The sequence below is a fragment of the Triticum urartu genome, chromosome 3A (genome assembly GCF_056163025.1).
Source record: "Triticum urartu cultivar PI428250 chromosome 3A, HENAU_Tu73, whole genome shotgun sequence".
NCBI lineage: Eukaryota > Viridiplantae > Streptophyta > Magnoliopsida > Poales > Poaceae > Triticum > Triticum urartu.
The window spans coordinates 203670327-203691697 of record NC_141875.1 but is presented as its reverse complement, the minus strand read 5'-3'; the positions used below and the strand labels follow the sequence as shown (position 1 = coordinate 203691697).

Here is a 21371-nt window from a genome sequence, read left to right as displayed (position 1 = left end):
CCATTATCTATCTTAGGGGTGTGTGGGTGCGTGTGGGGCGGAAACAGAATAACCGCACTGCGCCTGTTAAACGAGCGCACTTCCGCGTTAGTGCGAGGCCGAGCCGGGGGGGAGGGGGGTCAAACTTGCGACATTGCTTTCAATGCGGTTATGTCTCTAAGTCGTGCCTCGACACGTGGGAGCTATAGCCGCATCGAGGGCGTTACAAGTTGGTAATCAGAGCCTTCCCCGACCTTAGGAGCCCCATTGCTTGATCGTTTTTAGCGGCCGAGTTGAGTCTAGAAAAATGTTTTGAGTCATTTAGGAATTATATATCGGAGAGTTTAGGAATTCTTTTTACTCCCCAGTCTCCTCATTGCTCTGGTAAGGAATTCTTTTTACTCCCCAGTCTCCTCATCTCAAATTTCACTAAATTTTTTTTAGGATCACGCGGGTATCTTGGAATCGTTCCGATGGTTTTGTGACGAGAACATTGTTCTTGGTGCCTCCTGTCATTAGGGGTTGTGGCAGTGTCCCGGGGAGTTGAGCTCCGAGGTGTTGTCGTCAGAATTTTATCGTTGCAGTTCTGGAATACCTGAGTTTAGTACGCCGACATCGAAAATCTCTTTTATGCAGTTCATTGGTGAGATAACCTCGACGCCACCCAGTACTGGGGCGGGAGTTCGGGAGTATCGCCATAACTTGTATAACGGATGCTTTTCGAAGGTTGAGGTAGATGGTTTCCGAAGTTTTTTTCTCGGTTATGTGTTGAAGGATGGATACAGCTGGATGTAGGAATTGCTAGATTTGGGTGAGATATTATGCTTCCCCTGTATCCCCAACACCTGATTGCATAACCGGAAAGGTTCGGGAGTTTCATAGGTGGGAATTCTTGTAGCTCTAGTTCTTCTTCCACGGATATTTGGTTTGAGATTGGGATTTCTTACCGAGTATTCGTTCTTGACCCGTACCTTGTTGATTTATTTCTCTACCTAAATTCTATGTGGCTTCTCAATTTATGGATATGTGACCATTTCAAGTGGAATGCATTCGTTCTTATGTTCGGATGTGAAGACTTTATGTTGCAATTTCAACCCGTTTGATTCAGCTTCATTTTATCTTTCAATGTGCTAACGGTTGTCACCCTCTTTAGGATGGCTCCCGCTAAGAGCACCAACCAGAATCAGAATCAAGATCCGCCACCACCTCCTCCTCCTCCGGAGGCATGGCAAGCTGTGATGGCCGCAACCAATGCAAACGCACAGTTGATCATGCAAATTCTTCAAGAGCGCAATCAAGCGAACCAAGGCAACCAAGGCAACAATCAGAATCACTTTGCTACACTCAACCAGTTCCTTGCTAACGGGCCAAAGATTTTCAGCAATTGTGTTGAGCCAACTGATGCTGACGATTGGCTCGTGGATCTGTGCAAGCATTTCGAGTGCAGTAACATCAGGCCTGAGGACTTCGTCAAGTTCGCTTCCTTCCAACTCAAAGACCAAGCTGCAGAATGGTTCCAGCAGTATAAGGATTCCAGAGGAGGCCGTGCGATTACCTGGGATGAATTCCGTCAAGACTTCGAAGCTCATCATATTCCTCAGAGCGTGGTTGAGAGCAAGCGTGAGGAATTCCACAACCTAAAGCAAGGCTCTTTGTCTGTCTATGACTACAACAAGTTGTTTCAGAAGCTCGCCCGCTTTGCTAAGCAGGACGTCCCCGACGAGAAGAGCATGATATACTAGTTCAGGGGTGGTCTCAGAGAAGAAATTCAGCTAGCTCTTGTTCTCTTTGAGCCCTTGAGGTACGATGACTTCTACAACATGGCATTGAAGCAAGAGGCCGCTCAACTGAGGTGTGATGCTTCCAAGAAGCGAGTCAGAGACACTACTCCTTCTTCCTCTACTCAAGTGGCCAAGCAGCAGAAGTATTGGCTTCCTCCTCCTCCGTTCCGTCAGCCGTATCAGCAGAAGAGCAAAGGTGGCAGTGGATCTTCCCACCCACCCAACCCTGGCTTTTAGAACAAGACTTCGTCTCAAGCTCCAAGATGAGTGCTCCGTATCACCGTCCGCTTTCAGAGGTCACGTGCAACAAGTGCCAACAGAAGGGTCACTATGCCAAGAAATGCTTCAATCAGAGGCGTCTCCCTCCTCCTCCTCCTGTGAGATCGGCAAGTACAGCTGTGGTCAAGCATAACCCCAAGCACGCCAAGGTCAACTTGATGAATGCAGCTCAGGCAGAGGACTCGTCAGATGTCATCATGGGTAACCTTCCTGTTAACAATATTCCAGCTAAAGTTCTTTTTGACACTGGTGCATCGCATTGTTTCATCTCAAGACCGTTTACATCTAGGCATGAATTGACTTCGCAAGTTTTGCCTAGTCCGTTAGCAGTTGTCTCTCCTGGTAAGCGCATGCATGCTGACTCCATCGTTCCGGATGTTACTATCACCTTGGGTGACTACAAGTTTCTGGCTTCTCCAACGGTTCTTGATAACTCGGATATTGATCTTGTTCTCGGAATGGATTGGCTTTCTAAGAACAAGGCGCATCTTGATTGTGCAGCCAGGCAGATTCAATTGACTCATTCGTCTGAGGATGTAATTGTCTTTGCCGCTCGTGATGATACCATCCGTCTGTTTTCTCTCAGTGAGAAGGGTGAACTGGATCCTATATCGCAAATTCCAGTCGTTTGCAAATATCAAGACGTCTTTCCAGAAGAGCTTCCAGGAATGCCTCCGCACCGGCCAGTTGAATTCGTCATCGATCTTGAGCCTGGCACGGAACCGGTTTGCAAGCGTCCTTACAAGCTCGGACCTGAAGAGTTGAAGGAGCTGAAGAAGCAACTCGATATTCAAGAGAGAATGGGTCTCATCCGGCCTAGTTCTTCCCCGTGGGGTTGTGGTGTTCTTTTTGTGAAGAAGAAGGATGGAACGGACCGACTTTGTGTTGATTACTGTCCATTGAACAAGAAGACCATCAAGAACAAATACCCACTTCCCAACATCAACGAGCTGTTCGAACAACTCAAAGGTGCCCAAGTATTCTCCAAGCTAGATCTCCGTATGGGTTATCATCAGATTCGTATCCGTGAGCAAGACATTCCCAAGACGGCTTTCAGGACAAGCTTTGGTTCATATGAATACACTGTCATGTCTTTTGGCCTCGTCAACGCTCCTCCAACTTTCTCTCACATGATGAACTTCATCTTCAATGCCTACACCAATGACTTCGTTTTGGTCTATCTCGACGACATTCTGGTCTTATCGAAGAACAAGGAAGATCATGCCAAGCACTTGCGTTTGGTACTCGATAAGCTCAGGGAACACAAGTTCTACGCCAAGTTCTCCAAGTGCGAATTTTGGCTCGATGAGGTTCTTTATCTTGGTCATATCATCTCTGCCAAGGGCATTGCGGTGAATCCTGAGAAGGTGTCTGCAATTGTGAATTGGGAACCACCTCAGAACGTGAAGCAACTCCGTAGCTTCCTCGGTCTCGCAAGCTACTGTCGAAGATTTGTTGAAAACTTTTCTAAGATCGCGAAGCCTCTCTCAAATCTTCTCCAGAAGCACATCAAGTACGTTTGGTCTCCGGAGTGTGACATTGCTTTCAACACTTTGAAAGAGAAATTGGTCACTGCTCCAGTTCTGACTCCTCCTGATGAATCCAAGCCGTACGAGGTCTTTTGCGATGCCTCTCTCCAAGGTCTCGGCGCAGTGTTGATGCAAGAGAAGAAAGTTGTGGCTTATACCTCTCGCCAGTTGAAGCCCAACGAGAAGAACTACCCCACTCATGATCTCGAGTTGGCGGCAGTTGTGCATGCTCTTTTGACTTGGAGACATCTCTTATTGGGAAGAAAAGTGGACATCTTCACTGACCACAAGAGTCTCAAGTACATCTTCACTCAGCCTCATCTCAACCTCAGGCAGACTTGATGGGTCGAAATGATTCAAGAGTATAATCCAAGTATCGAGTATACTCCAGGCAAGGCCAATGTGATTGCTGACGCATTGAGCAGGAAGGCTTATTGCAACAGCCTGATTCTCAAGCCTTATCAACCCGAGCTTTGTGAAGCTTTCCGCAAACTTAATCTGCAAGTTGTTCCTCAAGGTTTCCTCGCCAACCTTCAAGTCTCTCCTACCTTGGAAGACCAGATTCGCCAATCTCAGCTTCTTGATGCTATGGTTAAAAAGGTGAAGATTGGGATTGCCAAGAGTCAACCCAAGTACAAGTTCTACCGCCTTGATGACAAGGACACTCTCTTCTTCGAGGATCGTATTGTTGTGCCCAAAGGTGACCTCCGTAAAGTGATCATGAACGAGGCTCACAATTATCTTCTCTCCATCCACCCTGGGAGCACGAAGATGTATCAGGACCTCAAGCAGGCTTATTGGTGGACTTGAATGAAGCGCGAGATTGCTCAGTTCGTGAATGAATGTGATGTCTGCAGAAGAGTGAAGGCAGAACACCAAAGGCCAGCTGGTCTCCTCCAACCTCTTGCCATTCCAGAATGGAAGTTTGACCATATTGAGATGGACTTCGTGACTAGGTTTCCAAAGTCCAAGCGTGGCAATGATGCCATATTCGTGGTCATTGACAAACTCACTAAAGTGGCTCACTTTCTGCCTATCAAAGAGTCAATCACTCCAGCTTAATTGGCGGAACTCTATACCTCTCGAATTGTCTCTCTGCATGGTATTCCACAAGTGATCTCTTCAGATCGTGGCAGCATCTTTACCTCCAAGTTTTGGGAATCTTTCCAGAAGGCCATGGGCACCAACAGCCGCTTCAGCACAGCTTTCCATCCGCAAACTAGCGGTCAAGTCGAGCGTGTCAATCAGATTCTTGAAGATATGCTCAGGGCTTGTGTGATCTCCTTCGGCATGAAGTGGGAGGATTGTCTTCCTTATGCTGAATTCTCCTACAACAACAGTTTTCAAGCAAGTTCGGGCAAGGCCCCATTTGAAATTCTGTATGGCAGGAAGTGCCGTACCCCTCTCAACTGGTCTGAAACCGGTGAATGTCAACTTTTGGGAACTGACTTAATCACAGAAGCAGAGGAATTGTGCAAAGTCATTCGAGATAACCTCAAAGCAGCCCAATCCCGCCAGAAGAGCTACTATGATAGTAAGCACCGTGATTTGGCTTTCGAGATCGGAGATCATGTTTACCTCCGTGTCTCTCCAATGAAAGGTACTCGTCGCTTCGGTATCAAAGGGAAGCTTGCCCCTAGATACGTGGGACCTTTCAAGATCGTCAGCAAGAGAGGCGATCTCGCCTATCAACTCGAGCTTCCTTCAAACTTTGCAAATGTTCATGACGTGTTCCATGTCTCTCAGCTCCGAAAGTGCTTCAAGACTCCTGACCGCACCGTCAACTTCGAGGACATTGAGCTCCAAGAAGATCTCTATTATCGTGAGCACCCCGTTGCTATTCTTGAAGAGACTGAACGCAAGACTCGCAACAAGTCAATCAAATTGCTCAAAGTCAAGTGGTCACACCATTCCGACCGTGAAGCTACCTGGGAACGCGAGGATCACCTCCGTTCTGAATACCCGGCGTTCTTTCAGTCCTAGATCTCGGGACGATATCCTTTCGTGGTGGTGGAGTGTTGTAACACCCCGGATATGATTTTCCCAATATGTACTCCAACTCTTGCCGTTTCCGGTGTTAAGTTATTTTATTTTCTCGGGTTCGGGTTTTTGTCTCCGTGTGTTGTTATCGTTGTCATGCATCTCATATCATGTCATCATGTGCATTGCATTTGCATACGTGTTCATCTCATGCATTTGAGCATTTTCCCCATTGTCCGTTTTGCATTCCGGCGCTCCGTTCTCCTCCGGTGGTCATTTCTACATTTCTTTTGTGTGTGGGGATTAAATATTTCCGGATTGGACCGAGACTTGCCAAGCGGCCTTGGTTTACTACCGGTAGACCGCCTGTCAAGTTTCGTACCATTTGGACTTCGTTTGATGCTCCAACGGTTAACCGAGGGACCGAGAAGGCCTCATGTGTGTTGCAGCCCAACACCCCTCCATTTTGGCTCAAAACCCACCAAAACACTCTCCATCATCTAGAGCATTCGATCATGATCGCGTGGCCGAAAACCGCACCTCATTTGGACACTCCTAGCTCCCTCTACCTCTCTATATAGACCCCTCCTCCAAAATTCCGGATCCCCTTCGTCCAAACCCTAAAAATCGGATCTCCGCCGCCGCCGGACACGTCCGGACGGCGCCGGACGCGTCCGCCGCATGCCGTCGCCAATCCTAGGCCGCCACGTGGCCCGCCGTGCCGCCTCCCACCGCCGGCCCGCGAGGCCCGGGGCCGGCCCTCTCCTCCGCCCGACTGGGCCCCGAGGCCCCTCGCGCCGCACCGCTTCCTCCCAACTCCGGCCGCCGCTCCGCCCCGCCGGCGGCTACCTCCTCGCCGAGCCGCCGCACCTCCCGCAGCCGGCCTCGCCCGCGCCGCCCGACGCCACCACCGGCCGCGTCGCCCCGCCGCTCCCGGAGCCCGCGCCGGCTACCTCTCCGGCGAGCTCCACGCCGCCTCCCCGAGCACCTCCGGTGACCTCGAGCTCCGACTCCGGCCAACCTCGTAAACCGCGCCGGCCGGATCTAGATCTGAAAAATTGGATCGGTTGACTTTTTTGCCCGAAAGCCTAATTAGTTTGCCCCTGTTCATCGCGTCGTAACTTTGCATCCGTAGCTCCGTTTTGGGCGTATAACATATCAAAATGTTCGCCTCAAAGAGCACATCATTTCATGTCATTGCATCATTTTCATTTGAGTTCATCTTGATGCCCGAAATGCTGTCGGAAGAGTGCTATTTGAGATAATTGTCAGATCTGCTGCTCCAATTAGATATTTGTCATTTTTGCCATGATTATTGTGTGCATGATATGCCCCTGAGCTCTACATGAGTTTTGTTATATGTTTTTCCATCTATCCAGAGGTGCAATCCATGTATTTTTGTGATGTGTGTGGTGACTAGCACAAGCTTGTAAAGTGGTGCATTCGTTAATACTGATTTCAGGGACTTAGCATTTCCACTAAGTCCTTGATCTGTTTATCTCAATATGCCATATGTTCTTGTTGTTTCCTAGTGATCCGTGCCTCTTTTGAGGATAATAAGTAAGGATGTTTTGTTAATCTTGTACTTCTGTATCCATCCATGTCTTTGTTTGCAATTATGGAGCACCCTAGCTTGAGTCAATCGAGCTCTACTTTTGTCATTTCGTGAATCTGGGCAGATTGTCTACTTGTTAGCAATTTTGCCGAGGATGTTGTAGTTGATCCGTGCATGCTATATTATTGTTCTTGCCATGTCTAGCTTGTATTTTGTGTATTCTTGATGGGTGTTTGCTTAGTTTGTCATGACTTGCTCTGTAGTGAGTGCATCGAGCTCGTTAACATGCCTACTTGATATCTGTTTCAGCATGCTCCAGTTTTCACTAAGTCTGAGAACTGATTATGTTTTTGCCATGTTCACATGCTTGCAAATGTATTTTCTGATCCCTTTTGGCTCAAGGTCACTAAGGGACTTTTGTTAAGCTCTTTGAGTAGCTCCATGCCATGCTTTACTTTGCCATTTTAAGGTCCTGTAGCATATAGTTTTCATGCTCCAAAGTGTGCTATCTGATCTGAAATTCCAGATAAGTGTTAATTTCACTAAGTCTGAAATCTGTTTACCAAATGCATTTTTGACATGTTTGTTTGAACCTGTTAATGGGTGAATTGGCCGTAGCTCAGTGCTAGTCTTTTGTTAAGCATCATGAATGGATCCCTGCCATGTATTTTGATGCCATGTTTGGGTGCTGTAGCATGTTCATCTTGTTGCATTTAGATGGCTACTTGCTGTAAATCGCAGAACGTGGTCATATTTGAATTGCTTGCCATTCCCAAACCGTAACTCCAATTCCGGCGTTCTTTATATCATTTTCAAGCGATTTCATCTCATATTTCCAGTGGCACACTTGGTTTTCCAAGTTGAGGCCAGGTTCATGCATTCCTTGTCAAATCTTGCATATGCATCACATATTGCATCCCGCATAGCATACCATCTTTGCATCATATTGTTTGAGACTTGCACGTGGTTGATTGTGTCCTTGTTGTTTGTTTGTCTTGTTTGGGTAGAGCCGGGAGACGAGTTCGCTAACGAGGAGCCCGTTGAGTTTGCTTTCGAGGATCCAGTCAACTCTGACAACTTTGCAGGCAAGATGATCATACCCTCGAAATCACTACTATCTTTGCTTTGCTAGATGCTCGCTCTTTTGCTATGCCTATGCTACGATGCCTACCACTTGCTTATCATGCCTCCCAAATTGCCATGTCAAACCTCTAACCCACCATGTCCTAGCAAACCGTTGATTGGCTATGTTACCGCTTTGCTCAGCCCCTCTTATAGCGTTGCTAGTTGCAGGTGAAGATTGGAGACCCTTCCTTGTTGGAACATTATTTACTTGTTGGGATATCATTATATTGCCTTGTTATCTTAATGCATCTATATAATTGGTAAAGGATGGAAGGCTCGGCCTCTCGCCTAGTGTTTTGTTCCACTCTTGCCGCCCTAGTTTCCGTCATATCAGTGTCATGTTCCCGGATTTTTGCGTTCCTTACGCGGTTGGGTGATAATGGGAACCCCTTGATAGTTCTCCTTGATTAAAGCTTTTCCAGCAATGCCCAACCTTGGTTTTACCATTTGCCACCTAGCCTCTTTTTCCCTTGGGTTTCCGGAGCCCGAGGGTCATCTTATTTAAACCCCGGCCCCCGGGCCAGTGCTCCTCTGAGTGTTGGTCCACCTGTCGGCTGCCGGTGGCCACCAGGGGAAACTCTGGGCTGGCCTACCCGTACCTAGGACAATCTGAGTGTGCCCTGAGAACGAGATATGTGCAGCTCCTATCAGGATTTGTCAGGACATTCGGGCGGTGTTGCTGGATTTGTTTTAACTTGTCGAAGTGTCTTGTAGAACCGGGATACCGAGTCTGATCGGAATGTCTCGGGAGAAGGTCTATTCCTTCGTTGACCGTGAGAGCTTGTCATGGGCTAAGTTGGGACTCCCCTGCAGGGATTTGAACTTTCGAAAGCCGTGCCCGCGGTTATGGGCAGATGGGAATTTGTTAATGTCCAGTTGTAGATAACTTGAACCTTAACTTAATTAAAATGAATCAACTGTGTGAGTTACCGTGATGGTCTCTTCTCGTCGGAGTCCGGGAAGTGAACACGGTGTTGGAGTAATGCTTGCCGCAGGTTGTCCTCTAGTTACTCGCTCGCGCTTTGCGTCCTCTTCTCGCTCTCTTTTGCGAACATGTTAGCCACCATAAATGCTAGTCGCTTGCCGCAGCTCCACATATATTATACCTTGCCTTACCTACAAGCTTAAATAGTCTTGATCGCGAGGGTGCGAGATTGCTGAGTCCCTGTGGCTCACAGATTACTTCCAAACCAGATGCAGGGCCTGATGACTCCGTTCCAGATGACGCGCTTGAGCTCAAGTGGGAGTCGACGAGGACTCACGCCGTTACTACGTGTCTTTCCCTGATGATCAGTAGTGGTGCCCAGTTGGGGTGATCGGGACCATGTCGCATGTTGGGTTATCTTTTATGTTGGCGCCGTAGTCGGGCCATGAGTGTTTGATTGATGTAATGCTATTTATGTACTTTGATTGACGTGGCGAGTGTAAGCCAACTATGTATCTCCCCTTTTATTATCTATATTACATGGGATGTTGTGAAGATTTCCTAACTTGCGACATTGCTTTCAATGCGGTTATGTCTCTAAGTCGTGCCTCGACACGTGGGAGCTATAGCCGCATCGAGGGCGTTACACTGACATGCGAGTCCCCCACATATGTTTCATGGATCCTGTCAAGCTTTCTGATATGGTTGATGTAGATTTGATAAAAAAAGGCAATGCAGATCCAAAGACTTGGGTGTTTGGGAAGCTTCCGGTGAGTTTTATTTGTTTCGTGTCTTGGAGTCCTTTTTTATTATTTTAGGTATAGCTATTTTTTCTGGAGTGAACATGTGTCCCGCAGAGTTACCTATTTAGATTTTTGTCATTTCTTAAGCTTTGTGAGGTTTAGGTACGATTTTAGTACTATTTTTTCATGTGTGGTTGAACTGAATATCTTTGTTCAACTATCCTGTTGGTAAATACTAAGAAATTGGCACTGATAGTTAAAGATTGATAGTGTGTTGATTTAAATTTGTTAATATCATGTTTTATTTTTCCCTGTGTGTTGCATTAATTAATTAACTATTTTTCCCCTTGTTTGTACTGGAAAACTCAAGAGGAGGTTGTCTTTTTTCGAGTGTATAAACGGCCAGTCCTGGAGATGCCGTCGTCTCAGGTTCCCAAGTCTTCATCTCTGCACGATGAGTTGAGAGGTGGCCATGGTGTTGAGGGTGCTGGTTATGCTCCCCCTGGCCCTAGTAATGCTAGTACTTCACAGAGGCAGGGTTTTGGTATTGATGTTGTTGTTTCTACGTTGGAGCGCGCTGAGCATATTTTAAGTAATGTGTGTTCTGAGCTGCAAAAGGTCCCAACAACAGTTGAGCGTCTGAGCTGTATCAATGGTATCCTTCCTGAAGGTCATCAATTTAAAGCTAAGGAAGCAGTAGACTATATTGAGATGGAGAGAATTTTTATTGGTGATATGCGTGAGGTGCTGCTGATCTAGTTCAGAGCTCGGTTCGTCTGTTGAACAACATGAAGCGTTTCAAAACTATGCAAGACTCTCGCTGCAAGCCATATGAAGAAAGTGCAAAAGTTGTTATTAAGCAAATTGAGAAGGATGAGGCTGCTGCCACCGACAGCAGGGCTGGTGATGGTACTGAGGCTAATGTTCCTGATCACAAAACGAACGATGTTGTCTTGGAGCACCCTATTGTTGAAGTGAGTCTGTCATCGGTGTTTGTATGTTTTTACTATGTTGTTCTGCTGTCAGTATTGTAGTTGAATTTCCTGATCTTCATCTGTTTATTAATTTTTCTTCCATGCAGATTGAGCAGGATGAGGCTGTTGCCACCGACAGTAGGGCTGATGATGGTATTGAGGTTAATGTTTCTGATCACCATATGAACGATGTTGGCTTGGAGCACCCTGTTGTTGATGTGAGTCAGTCCTCGGTGTTTGTATGTTTTTACTATGTTGTTCTGCTGTCAGTATTGTAGTTCAACTTCCTGATCTTCATCTGTTTATTAATTTTTTGTTTTGATGCAGGAGACCAGTCATAATGTTGACGCTGCTGTTGACCGTGGAGTTAATGATCCATCTACTGATAAATGCAAGGTTATTTTTGTTTTTAATGTGTTTATTTATATTTCTTGAATTTTCATGCGCACCAATGTGCCTTACTTGTTCATTTTTCTATTCCACACCGTTAAGGGTTTTGCAGGGATACCTACCTTTTTTGTTACTGTGGTTTAATTCCTTGTGTTTTATTGTTGCTAATAATAGCATTGTTTTTTTGGTTCATTACATATGAAATCAGGGTCCTGTTGTTGGCGACGAGCCTTGTTCGCCCGTTGGTGATGTTGCTTTGAATGTTAGCAATAGCAAGATCGATGATGTTTCTGTGAATGCTTCTAAGGTTTTGTTTTTCTGTACACCTCTCGCTAGCTTATTTTTGATTGTTAGTTTTGCTCATATTATTCACTTTTTCTGAATTTTTATTTCTTCAGATGACTGATGTTGAGCGTGAGGCTGTCGTTAGTTGTGGAGATGATGCTCATGGTGTTCCATTGAGTAGTGGGCACGATGTTGGTGCCAAAGTTGATGATGAGGATGTTGGTGCTGCTAGCATACTTGATGCCAAACCGTCTGGGAATGAAAATCTTTCTGATTTTGAAGATTTGCCGCCAGAAAATTTCCCGCCTGGAGGGCTTGATTATGGTGATGCATTGCAAGATGCTTCTAGCATGGAGGAGGTGCCATCCGAGGATGACGATTTACTTCTGTCGGTTTCTTATGGTCCCTTGATGCAGGAGGCGCTCGTGTCGTCCCAGGATTTTCTTTCCATAGACCCTGAAAGCGCAGCAATATTGGTGTCCTCTCAAGATGTGCCATCGTCAAACCCTGAAACTGGAGGCATATTGGTCTCATCACAGGAACTACCATCGTCGTCAAACACTGATAGTGTAGGTAAGGACTTGTAAATGCGGCGTACTTCTCAATTTTGGCATTTTGGACATGTTCACTTGTAGTGCTTGAACTTATTATTTTTCTTCTTTTTCTGCAAGCAGAAAGTGGAAATGTTGTTAAGGTTGATATGTTTTTCTTTGCTGTTATGAGGTTGCGCACGAACCGTACGAAATGGTTAGTTTGGAATTTTGCCCGTACCATTTTTATCTCTTTTTCTTTCTCTCATATGAGAATGGTTGTTGTTGTAGTAGTTTTAATTCATGTAATCTTTTGTGTTTTTCTAGTCACAAGCCGATGTTTCAAAATAAAGAATGTGATGCCAGTGTTGGTTCTATTGCTAAAGCGTTTGTCCCCACCGGCATGCTCAACTCAGACAGTGCTGATGTTGTTTTATATTCTCTACGTCAGAAGTACCGAGACACTGACAAGTCGATAGTTCCCAGATGGGTGACAGTCAGTATTTTGCTTTTGTAGATAGGATGATGACTTGTTTTGCCAATTTTCTAACTGTTGTTGTTCTTTTTGTACAACAGACCAAGATCTGTGATGGAAATATTGATTCCAATGTGCTAAATTGGTTCACGAGATCGTGCGCTGATGGTTTTGACCAAGTAGGTGAACTTGTACTTTTTGTACTCATGAACTAGAACTGTCATGTTTTCTTGCAAGTTTGGGAGGTGGCGGAATGAACTTGAGCAGCCTGCTTTTAGCCCTGCACTTATGAATGATGTGTGCTTCTTTTTTTGAAGCTGAACTTATTTTCGCAAGGAAATTGAACTAATATGTTTGTTGCAATTTTAACTAGAGTAGCATATATTGTTTGTAGTGTTTTGCTTACTCAATTAGAACTTATGATTATGTTATTTTTTGTTTGTACTTCTGAATTTAAATTTTCTTCTTTTATTTTATTGTTTGGAGGCTGAATTTTGTGTTTCATTATGATTTGTTAAATTCATTTTTCCTCTGCGATTTTTTTGTCAGCTTCTCTTCCCTACTTTTGATCCGCCGTCCATTGCGGCTACCATGAAGCCTAGCGAAGTATCTGGGCATTGGTGCTTGATTGTTCTGAATTTGAGGTTCCATCGTTTTGAGTGTCTTGATTCACTGCGCGGTGAAACCTGGAGTGATGCAGTTAGATTCTTAAGGACTATGACAGATAACATGAAGAAGCTTTGGAGGGGGTCTAGCGTAGACAGGGCGAAACCGTTCTCGCTGGCGCATATTGATGGTTTCTCTGGCGAGTTTGTGCGGGTGCCGCAGCAGAAAAACACGTGAGTATCCATTTTTAATGAGTTTTTGTTAGTAGTTTTTGTTGCTGGGAGGGTGGTGTTACTGTGTTTTCGGATTTGTGATGTACCCATTTGTTTTTTCTTTTGTTAACATGCATGATTGTGGATTCTTTATGCTACAAAGCTGCAAGACCTATCATTGCCGGGAGGATGGTGTGATTGAAATGTTAGATTACAGCCACGAAGACATTATTGACATTAGGAAGACTTTTCTGTATACCTATGCAACTAGCGATGTGTTTGATGTTGACTTCCGTGGTTTGTTTGGCATCGAACCCTGTACATAATGCATGACCTTTTGTAATTTTTTGCAGCTTGTACTTCTTTGATTGGTACTGTCATGAATTACATATTTGAACTTTACCCTTGATGCGGTCTTTTATTTTTTTATTTTTGCAGGTGAGTGGCTGGATCTTAATGAGCATGACTACAGGATCTTTGGCAGCTAGTTCTCGGAGTCGAGCGCGTATCTATTGATCTTAGCCAGTGGCGTTCTCCAAAAAAGACAAGGTCTGGTGTTATTAAGGGGCGGTTGGGAGCTCTGAAAGGTTCTACGGCTGCTTGTGCAGAGAGCCCCTCTACACCCAAGAATCCCATTGTGGAATTGATAGACAGCGATGATGATGCGTTTGACAAGATTGCTGGCATGGGAAGAGTCACCAGGAGCGCTGCTGCTGCCAAGGGTTTATCCCCACTTGCTGGAATGGTGGCCCGTAGAGCTGGTGGTGCTAGGAAGGATCCTGCTTTGGATTCTGGCAATGTTACAAGCACGAAGCGTGCACCCAGAGCTCCTATAAAGTTTTGCTCCCCTGTGCAGCAGCTTCACCCTCATAGATTCCCTCACATGGACAAGGCTCGCTAGTTGTATAATCTGTTGCTTAGCGATGAAGCATGTGAGATGTATGCCGAGTGAGTATCTCTCATTACGTTTCCTCTTCTTTTCCTCTGTTGTTTGTAACTGCTAGATAGATATGACCTGAACTGTTACTTTTTATACAACTTGAACTGCTATGAATGCCTTATATTGCTTCCCCTACTTTTTGTTCTTGTCCGTGCTGCAGCAATACATTCTCAATGATACCTCAGCCCGATGATAGCGTAACCAGCTTCACTGGGAAACGCATCTGGGATGTTTTTGCACCTGGGAAAATGATGGAGCGTGATGTAATGGACTTCCTTATTGATGATTGGAAGAAAGATCCCGATAGGAATGTTGATTTTGCGTCTGGAAAAAGGGTATTGCTGAGTCCATATTTCATCACGGTAATCAATCAGATTGTTTGTTTCTCTGAAACAAGACTGCCTATTGTTTTACGAGTTTTAATAATACTTTGCTTGTTGATCCTTTCCACCTGTCTATTTCTTTTCTGGGCTTTTTGCAGGTTGTGCTTGACTGTACGTTTTACGGTGCTGTAAATAAACCATTTAATGTCGAGAGTGCAGGGAGAGATTTCAAGAGCTATGTCAAAGAAAAGGAAGACTTGCTCACTGCCGACCTTGTGAGTTCTACTAGCTGATTTTTGGTTTTAATTGTTTGTTTGTCATGCTGTTTTTTATTTTGAATATTTAACATCTCTTTTTTGGTTATTTGTTTTTAGATCATGATGCCTCTATTCAAGCCTATAGTTTTAGGAAAGAATAAGAAAGTGAACCACTTTTCCTTATATGTCATGAATCGGTACCGAAGTAGCGTCGACATCCTTGACTCTTTACCTTATCCGAAGAACCATCGTCCTTCAAAGAACACCTATCATAAAGACTGCGAGAAGATTGTGAGTGACATTTATTATCTGTACTGGATTAATTTTTCCGCGTCTTTGTTTCTGCTTTTCTGAGACCTGAAAATGTGTGGTTTCTTTTCTCTTTTTACAGATCTCCGGGATGGTCCAAGTAATGAAGGCTTTTTATGGTGATGCTCAGTACAATGCGAGCAAGCAGCCCAAATGTGACTTTTTGCAAAGAAACCAACGTTTGTGAAGGTTCCACTTCAAGGGGCGGATGAATGTGGCCATTATACTCTGAGTATGCAGAATGCTATGATGGTGAAAAGATCGTTGGCAACATTCGAGATAATGATGTGGGTTCTAGTCGAGCTTTTCACTTTTTTGTGTTTGGCTTATTTTGTATTCTTATTTTTTAATGTGTCATGATTTTTAATAATTTGTTTTAATGTTTTGCAGCCTCGTATTGTTGATTGGAATGCTGAGGATCTTTATAGAGTTGTGTTCAACTGGAATAACCAACTTCTGATGACTGAGCTTCCCAAGGAGTTTCAGCCTTTGTCTCCTGATGCATAGAAGAAATGGCCATCATTTGCGTAGTGAAATGGATAGTTGTGTGATATATCTCTTGAAAGCATTGCAGGCTTTGATTGTAGTGTTTAGATGTCGAGTCAAGTACTATGTAATTACTGGTATATTTTGTGTTGTGTTTAAGTGTGGCACAATGTTTAACAATGTAAACTAGTTGAACTAAAAACACCTTTTCCCAAGTTCATTACGAGTTGTTGCTGGAAAATTGAGATTTATTTGGTTTTCATCTGTCCCAACCTAGTTTGGACCTTTATAGTTTCTGTATCTTCTTTTATTGTACTTATAGGATAGCTATGTTAGTACTGAATTGTAATGTCGTTCAGCGTAAGGCTTTTAATATTTGGTGTCACAATAGCACTTGTGGATCTAGCATCAGTGGAGTGACGCTTCCTTGTTATGTAGAACTGATTTCATATAATGTATTAGAACTGAAGTTTTTTTTGTGATTGAAATTATTTACGACCAAGTTACTACGTCATCTCTAGCCAGATTTTATTCAAGTATAAGAAATTTAGCAAGATTTGAGAGCCAAATTTTTGTTTGAACTTCTTGAATTGTAGTAGTTGAACTTCATAGTAAAATTTAAGTACTGGTTTAAATTAGCTACATTTAAATATGTCTCCGCGGGGGGGGGGGGGGGGGGCTATTTTCTAGGTTGTGGTTCTTCTCAAGGCAATGTTTTGTATGATCATAGTACTTGCCTTACAGACTAAGTTGTACTGACATTTCAGTTGTACTATTAGTGTTATTCTTGAGTGTGTCAATGTTTTATGGAATGTGAACTGAAGCTTCCCGTTCCTTTTTATATTTTGTAGAATGAATGTACCGTTTGTTCAAGTGTACCAGAACTCTCAGTCCTAGCATGCTAGTGGCTTGGAAATATGTACTAATTGTTCTTTGCTTTTCCTCTTGCAGTACTCAGTAAATTTCTAACTACAATTAGCATGATGCTGTTAGTAGTCCTCAGCTGAAACTTAAGTCTTTTTAGTGTTCTTCTGAAACTAAAAACTGATTTCTTAGTGTGATAGTACTACCGTAAATGTCTAAGCTGTACTGAGCGTCCAATTCTACTATTTTGCTATTGTCCTTAGTTAGTCTGCCACTGTTTTTGTTTTTTTGTGAAAATATCCATGTATGATTTTTGTTTCTGCATGACTAGTTTCAACTTCAACCTAGTTCAACTTCAAATGATGGATGAACAAAAATAGGAAGCTAGCAAACTTGTTGACTGACATAAGCAAACGATGTACATGATAGACATAGGCAAACTTGTTCAAACCCCAACAGACATAACATAAGCTAGCTGGTTCAACATAACGAAAGCAAACTACGAATCTGAAACAACAATATTAAGGACAGGCAGAAGTGCGAGGAACACGAATGCAGACTTTCATGCATCTTCATCTCGCGAAGTTGAAGTGGTAGTAGGGGTCAGCCTCCTACTCTTTTGAAATATCCCAACCTATCACAATGTTGTCGATTGTCTTCCATGACTTGTAGGTGGCATACGCATCTATTCCTGCATACGTGATGAGGTTGTCTGGCAGCGGGCTGGTCCCCCACAGTTGGTGTTCTCCCTTGTCCATCTTCTTCTTCATGCCGCTTTAGAATGGGTGGATTACACCGCCTGCAACATCGGCCAAGGAGTCGTAGTATTTGCTGGTCTTTGGATCTTTCCACTTGCGCTGCATGTCAATGAAGTTGTTGGGGTTGATCTCCAAACCAGACTTGTTCAGCATCCGCTTGTCGCCTCCAATGCTGAAACCGACAAATGTGTACAATTTCTCCTCCAGCAGGAAGTCTTTGAGGCGCTTGGGCCTGCAAGGGGGGAGACACACATTTAAAGATTAGTCTTCTTTTTTGAAGATTTAATTCTTCTGCTTTTTGGTTTTGAAAGTGATAATCCATGAGGTAGATGCTTATATAGTATAAGTTATGGATGAATGTAGTCCAGAAACTAGTACACAAAGTCCTGAAATTAAATTCAACTACATGATGTTATTTTACTTTTTTCCTATCTTCAGTGCTTCACAAAATTCAAGAATCATTTTACCAGATTCAATGATGTATGTGCTGCTTGATTCAAGTTTAGTTTTCTTTTTCATTGAATAAAACACCTATACCAGTGATTGATACATCTTTGTGCATCAGTTCTATACCAAGTTCAGAAATTAATTTGAGAAACATGTGCATCAAGATATGGACCTATACCACTTCAGCAAACATCTTTAAATACATCAATTCTATAAACTATACTAGTGCATCAAGATCAGAATCTATTCTAGCACATCAAGTTCAGAAATTAATTTGGTGCATCAAGTTCAAAATTCTATAAACATTTTTTCAGATGCTAATCTGGTGAAACAATCCACTTCACAGTTTCAGAAATGCATGTAAGTTGACAAACATGTACTCGTGCATACATTTCATAAAGTATAGTAGTTCATCTAGTTGGGAAACTAGTTTAATGATGTTTTTAGTGAGTAGTACTAGTACAACAGATGAATGAACAGTAGTATGGGTTAACATTTTGTGGCTGCTGCGATGTGGTACACCAAGCAGAGTTCCTCAACGCCCAACTGCAGGACTGCCGCCATCTGTGGAGGTTCATCATCCCTGGTGAACTCCACATCAACTCCGATGAAGCTTTGATACAAGCCGCCGCCCTTCATCCCGAGCCTGCTCATCACCTGGTCAGCCTTGTCTGGTTTGCTGGTGCAGACGATCTCCAGCGTCTCCTTGCCGTGGAGCTCAACCCCTGTGAGGGTACTCGTGTACTCGCGCTTCTCGCCGGGGACGTGAACATCGACGAGGTTGCTGTTCTTGTCCGACGGCTCGCCATGATGACGCTTGGCGAACGGTTCCTCCGCCATCGCCTTCCTGCGTCGACTGTGGGTTTCGGAGAGAGAAGTTTGTGGTTTGTGTGCAGTGCAGATTGAAGCGGCAATGGTGGTTTCTGGGAATGAGGCAGAGATGGAAGACAATGGGGTGCTTTGAAGGTGCATCGACGGGGATGTGTGGGAGGCGGTTCGTCGGGGGGCGTGGGTGTGGTGGTCGTGGGGGTGCCTGTTTGCAGTCCCTTGTGGCAACCGCTCAGTGGGTGGCGCGGGTGGTGGCCTGGAAGATGCAACCGTCCAATTCAAATGGTTTTACTGCTGCACTAACTTGTCTTATCAAGCTGTACTTATGACCTGCTAAATCCCACTTGCATGTCTCAGGGGTGGTGATGACAGCATTTTGGACTGTTTAGCTGACGTATGCTTTGTGATGTTTTTCCGTGAGGATGTTAAGTCTTGTTTTTCCACTGAAGTCTTATAGACTAGTTTATCTGAAGACATTTTTCAGTGCCCTGGGAGTTGTTGCTCAAAACTGGTACTTATTTTATTTTTGTCTGTACTTACCTAAGTTAGGCCTTTATAGTTTTTGTATTCTCATTTTAGTGCACTTATGGTTTAGTGCTGTGTGAACTGAAATGTAATTTCATACAAACATGCGATTTTGAAATTTGGTGTCGTAGTGGTGTGAGTGGCCTGACTGATCCTGCTTTTTTAGTACTGATGTCATATGTATGTTTGAACTGAGTTTTTTTTGTTTTTTTGGGTGGTTTGTGGGATTGAGATTGTTTTACGACCAGATCGTTCGTTGAGGTGTGTACAGATTTTATATAAATTAGAAATTTAGCAGAAGTGACAAATAAATTCTATTTGAACTTCTTTTATTTTAGTAGTTGAACTTGTCAGATTTTATGTAAATAAGAAATTTAGCATAATTGAAAAACATTATATGTTTTGAACTTTTTGCATTTTAGTAGTTGAACTTTTCAGATTTTATATAAATAAGAAATTTAGCATAATTGACAAACAATATATGTTTGAACTTTTTGCATTTTAGTAGTTGAACTTGTCAGATTTTATATAAATAAGAAATTTAGCATAATTGACAAACATTATATGTTTGAACTTTTTGCATTTTAGTAGTTGAACTTGAAAGTAATATTTAATTCGGTTTTTTAAATTATGTACATTTAACAGATAGGCTATTAAGTTCTCTTCTTTTTAGAGGTTCATTGTTTTTGTATCATATTTTCTCCCTTTTATCATCCGTGGTGCAGAGCTAAAATTATTTTTATTTTTATTTTTCATATTCAAAGTTATTTCCCGTGAACTAGCATTTGAATTTATATATTTTCAGTTTCGAACATTTTTCTTGTAGTTTATATTTCTTTGCCTCGCCCTCTGGTTTGTTTAACTGGGCTTATTTGGTGTGGTGTTTGTAAACGATGCAGGCTATTAGGCCGTTTTCCGGCCCAGATAGCTCGTCCGCGCGGCTGTGCAGTGCGGCGTGTGCATGCGCTCTTGGTTTAGTCCCACCTCGCTAGTCGAGGGGGCTCCAGACCTGTTTATAAGCGCAGCCGAGGCTCACTAGTCGAACTCCTCTGAATACTTACCTGAGCGCGTATACACGGCGCTCTCTCTCTCTTGACCTGTGGGCCCTAATCGGTGGGCCCTCCGTTGTGCGGATTACTAGGGATTCGCCTATGGGCTCGAGTTCAAGAATCTAGCAGCGTCAGGGCCTGCGCCTGACCTTGGGCGGTCAGTTTTTTCTTTTTTTGTTTGTTTGAATCTAGTACTTGACTCCAGCAGTAACTTGGACTGAAACTTTTTATTCTAGTTCTTGTCAGTTTTGTGTAAGTGTAATCTAAGATGTACTTGCATGTAGACTAAGTTGTACAGATAGTCCATTCATAGTAGCCCTTACGGACTGATGCTTCTATGTACTTTTTATTGAAGTAAGTATGTACTGTCCAGTCAATTGTACTAGTACTGTCATTCTTAATCTGCAAGCGACCAACATAAGTGTGTGCTGATGCTTCTTAACTTTTTCTGTTTGTAGTACATGTTAATTTTCTAGCAGCTACATATGAATGAGAACACTACATGAAGTACTAAGAATTTTTGCTTCAACTTTTGAAGTGTTGTTAAGCAACTCAAATTGAGCTGATTGATCTCAATGTTATGTTTTCTATACAATACTGAATCGAAACTAGACATAGAACAACGTTGTGTGATTAGTTGCATCATAACTAGTACTTTAGAGCAGCCACAAAGTTCCATTCAGAAGCTACTTTTGAATTTGAAATGATGGATTAACAACATACGAAGCTACCAAACTTATATAATGACATAAGTAAAACATTGTACTTGATGACATAAATGAACTTGTTCAACCATGACAAGCACGACATAATCATACTGGTTCAACCCAACAAGAGCAAACTACTAATTTGAAACAACAAGATAAAAGGCAAGCACTAGCGGAAGGAAAACGAAGGCACGCTCTGATGTATCTTCATCCCTAAAAGGGGCAATAGGGGTGGTTGTAGAATTTCGCAGCCTCCCTCTCTTTTGCAAATCCCGAACCATCTGTGATGTAGTCGATCATGCTCCATGCCTTGTACGTCGCGTATGCATCTACTCCTGCGTACCCGATGAGGTTGTCTGGCAATGGGCTGGTCCCCCACAGTTTGTAGTCTTCCTGCGTGTTGATGTTCTTCTTCATGCCTTTGTAGAATGGGTGGATGATGCTGGCTGCAACATCAGTCAAGGAGTCGTACTATTTTCCGGTGTATGGAACTCTCCACTCGTGCTGAAT

General features: G+C 43.5%; 1 protein-coding gene across 1 annotated transcript; it reads right to left on the bottom strand.

The window, feature by feature from the left end:
* Window positions 1–17323: 17323 nt before the first annotated feature.
* Window positions 17324–18592, bottom strand: LOC147979202 (uncharacterized). The gene is made up of 2 exons (XM_087515080.1): window positions 18273–18592; window positions 17324–17537 (listed from the first exon to the last, which is right to left on the bottom strand). Exons 1-2 carry the CDS (start codon window positions 18590–18592, stop codon window positions 17324–17326), a joined length of 534 nt encoding a protein of 177 aa, XP_087371206.1.
* Between the last annotated feature and the right edge of the window lie 2779 nt (window positions 18593–21371).